The sequence below is a fragment of the Monopterus albus genome, unplaced genomic scaffold (assembly GCF_001952655.1).
Source record: "Monopterus albus unplaced genomic scaffold, M_albus_1.0 scaffold138.1, whole genome shotgun sequence".
In the NCBI taxonomy this organism is placed as follows: domain Eukaryota; kingdom Metazoa; phylum Chordata; class Actinopteri; order Synbranchiformes; family Synbranchidae; genus Monopterus; species Monopterus albus.
Window position 1 is genome coordinate 458,459 of NW_018128018.1, and position 4,145 is coordinate 462,603.

General features: G+C 48.8%; 1 protein-coding gene across 1 annotated transcript in view; it reads left to right on the forward strand.

Moving 5' to 3' along the window:
* LOC109967917 (protein tyrosine phosphatase receptor type J) overlaps positions 1 to 4,145 on the forward strand; it is a 27,960-nt gene that overhangs the window by 10,851 nt on the left and 12,964 nt on the right. The window contains exons 5-6 of the mRNA XM_020613820.1: positions 916 to 1,179; positions 1,323 to 1,577. Coding sequence (XP_020469476.1) covers positions 916 to 1,179; positions 1,323 to 1,577 — 519 coding nt within the window. The remainder of the gene's footprint in view (positions 1 to 915; positions 1,180 to 1,322; positions 1,578 to 4,145) is intronic.

Genomic DNA, 4,145 nt, shown 5'->3' on the forward strand with positions numbered 1-4,145 from the left:
AGGAGGAGCCAAGTGACTGGACCGAACAGGTTTGACCCGGGATACGTGAAACGTGGGGTGTACTCGAAGAGAGGGGGGCAGACGGAGGCGGACCGCTGCAGGGTTTATCACCTTGGAGATGGGGAATGGCCCTATAAACCTAGGGGATAACTTGCGGCATTCGGTTCGAAGGGGTAAGTCACGGGCTGACAACCAGACCTTCTGGCCAGGCTGGTAAACAGGTGCTCGGGACCGGTGTAAGTTGGCCCATTTTTTGTATTCCTGGACCGAACGGAGCAAGACTAGGCGGACTCTTCTCCAGGCTCGGTGACAGCGACAGACCAAGGTGGATGCAGACGGCACCCGGACCTCTGGGTCCAAACTGGGAAATAAGGGGGGGGAGTATCCATACACACACTCAAAAGGGGACATACCAGTAGCGGCTGAAGGCAGAGAGTTGTGGGAATATTCCACCCAGGTCACGTTTTCAGCCCATAAGGTCGGGTCCCGGTGGCACAAGAGACGCAGACCAGTTTCCAGTTGTTGATTGAGCCTTTCAGTCTGCCCGTTGGTCTGAGGATGGAAACCTGAAGAGAGACTAACAGATATGCCCAGGAGCCGACAAAACTCCGTCCAGAAACGGGCCACAAACTGGGGTCCCCTGTCTGACACCACATCCCTGGGGAGACCATGCAACCGGAACACATGTAGGATGAGCAGTTGGGCTGTGTCCTTAGCTGAGGGTAATTTCGGTAGTGATACGAAGTGTACCATTTTCGAAAATCTGTCAACAATAGTGAGGATGGCAGTATTACCTCGTGATGTGGGAAGGCCGGTTACAAAGTCCACAGAGGACATTGGTGGCCGGGCCCAACAGAGTTACTGTGTTACCACCCAAACCTGTATATTTTTTTCAAGTTGACTTCTTCCCCCCAGGGCCTGACGTAGTTTCAAACATCACGGCCATAGGAAGCACAACCACCATGTCAGTGAGCTGGATCCCAGCAAAGGGACGAGTGGACTCCTACACCGTCCAGCTGGACAGAAACGGGACATTGGTGCCCTGCAACAAGAGCCTGAGCAACACAACTGTAAACAATACGTGTCTGAACCTGAACCCAGGAGTGCTTTACTGTGTGGTGGTGGTCACAAAAAGTGGACCTTTGGAGAGCAACAGTTCAGATGTTTGCAATGCTACTTGTGAGTTCCATTGACATTGTGACTTAAAAACCTGTGAATACTACTACTAATAATCTGTAGACAATTGTTACCAGTCTTTATTTTAAAGATGCTGTAGTGTTGGAATCGAGCTCTACTGAAACAGTTTTCCTTCTCCTCTTCAGTTCCCAACCCTCCTGGCCCCATCACAGTGGTGTCTCAGACTGTGGAGTCCATCAACTTTACCTGGACATTTCCAGACGGCATGGACAACAATAGTTACAACTTCAGTGTGTCCGGCATTAAGGGCTCCTATCTGACTACAAACAACTGGTTCCTGTTGGACAATCTTGAGCCTGGAAGCCCCTACAACATCTCTGTTGTTACTGTAGGCGTGATGGACTATAAGAGCACGGCAGTGACAGCTCACAACTATACCAGTGAGTGGGATTAACACACATCAGGGCTGTTATGGTGGAGTGTCTTGTTTTTCTTATAGGATGTTTTTCTAAATTTGTTTATATACAGTTTTTAGTGGGGGTTTCTAGTTTGTTTATTCAACTCTTTAGTAATGTGTTGTTTGAGTTTTGTTATTTCTTTGTTAATTATTTATTTATATTTTTGCAATATAGTGTCAGTGACAGGCTCCACAGTGACATTTTGTAGAGGTTTACAAGCAGTAGTATGTATAGTAGGACTATTTCTCCATCTGCTCTGTGTATTTCCTGAACCTCATCTGTCTCATTTTCTCAGAACCATATTCTGTAAAGATGCTGAGATCATCAGGAATCACCGCAAATGCAGTGACCTTGATTTGGGAACAGCTCCTGAGCAAACCTTACTACATCTATGTGCTGCAGGTTACTGGTGGCTCGAGTTTTTTGCTCAGCACCACAGAAACCAATAAAACAGTCACTGGACTTCTCTCTGGCAGCAACTACAGCTTCACTGTCATTACAGAAACAGCAGATGGCACTCAGGCGACTCCCATGACAGTCTCTTATTTTACACGTATGTAAATATCCTATCAACAAAACTGTCTCTACACCTGGATGTTTATAACAGTAACCTCAAATCTGTATAAACAAAACAACCAAAGTGAATAACAGTTCAGTTTGATTGGTTAACCATTATTGCTTTACATTTTTATCATTCTCTGTACCCTTTGTACAGCAAGAAGTGCAGTTTATATGACAGAATATGGTGAAAGATGGTGTGGATAATGTAGCTACTTTCAAAAGTAACACTCTTTTCTCTGTTTGTAGGGCCATATGGTATTACAGGTTTGGAAGCTGAAACCATAAACACAACCACTGTGAATTTGTTTTGGTTGAAACCACTGGAGTACAAGAGCGAATATACATATCAGGTTAACACTACAGGCTGTGGCTTCCAAAGCAAAACCATCACAAGTGAATCCACGCAGATCTCAGAGCTCAACCCTGGGACCAACTGCACCTTCTGTGTCTCTGTCAGGGCAGCAGATGGCACTGAAGGGGAACAAAACTGCACCTTTGCGTACACCAGTAAGACTCCTTCCCATTATTTGTGTGTCCTTATTTCACTTTATTTCCGGTTTTTCCTTTTCAAATTTAAAAATTTCTTTGGTGGGCTCACCACTTGCTGGAGAGGCCGTAGGGGGCCAGTGCATTGTGTTATGGGCAGTGGCCGGGGCTGAGTGCCTGGCTGACTCAAACCTAGGACACCAACTCTGGTTTTTGGGATTTGGAATGTCACCTCACTGGTGGGGAAGGAGGCTGAGCTGGTGCAGGAGGTTGAGAGATACTGTCTAGATATAGTCAGACTCACTTCCACTCACAGCTTGGGTTCTGGAACCATTCTTCTTGACAAAGGGTGGACCCTCCTCTATTCTGGGGGAGAGGCGACACGCTGATGTGGGCTTGCTTATAGCCCCCCAGCTCAGTCGTCAGGTGTTGGAGTCTACCCCAGTGGATGAGAGGGTCATTTCCCTGCGCCTTCGGGTTGGGGAATGGCCTCTCACTGTCGTTTGTGCTTACGCACTTAATGGCAGTGCAGAGTACCCAGCCTTTTTAGGGTCCTTGGGGTGCGTGTTGGATAGTGCTCCCATGGGGGACTCTGTCATTCTACTGGGGGACTTTAACACCCACATGGGCAATGACAGTGATACGTGGAGGGGCGTGATTGGGAGGAACGGCCTCCCTGATCTGAACCCGAGTGGTGAGTTGTTAATGGATTTCTGTGCTAGTTATGGTTTATCCATAATGAACACCATGTTCAAACATAGGGGTGTCCATCAGTGCACATGGCACCAGGACACACAAGATCGGAGGTCGATGATCGACTTTGTAGTCGTTTCCTCTGATCTTTGGCCATATTTTTGGACACTCAGGTGAAGAGAGGGGCTGAGCTGTCAACTGATCAGCACCTGGTGGTGAGTTGGATTCGATGGCAGGGGAAAAAGCTGGAGAGACCTGGCAGGCCCAAGCGTATAGTGAGGGTCTGCTGGGAATGTCTGGTCAGAGAGGTCTTCAACTCCCACCTCTGACAGAGCTTCAAACAGATGCCAAAGGAGACTGGGGACATTGAGTCCGAATGGACTATTTTCCTCACCTCCATTGTCGGGGCGGCTGCTGGGAGCTGTGGCCGTAAAGTCTCCGGAGCCTGTTGCGGCGGCAATCCCCAAACACAGTGGTGGTCACCGCAAGTAAGGGATGCCATCAAGCTGAAGAAGGAGCTCTATCGGGCCCGGTTGGCTCATGGGACTCCTGAAGCAGCTGGCAGGTACCGACAGGCCAAGCGGGACACAGCCCTGGCAGTCGCCATGGCAGTCACCATGGCAAAAACTCAGGTAATCCCCCCAACACACCTTCCATAAAGGAAGCCAGGGCCAGGGACTCGAGAGGGGACTTGTCCATTACCCTTGCTGAAGTTGCCGAGGTAGTTAAGGAACTCCTCGTTGGCTAGGCTCCGGGTTTGGATGAGGTCCGCCCCGAGTTTCTCAAGTCTATGGATGTTGTGGGGCTGTC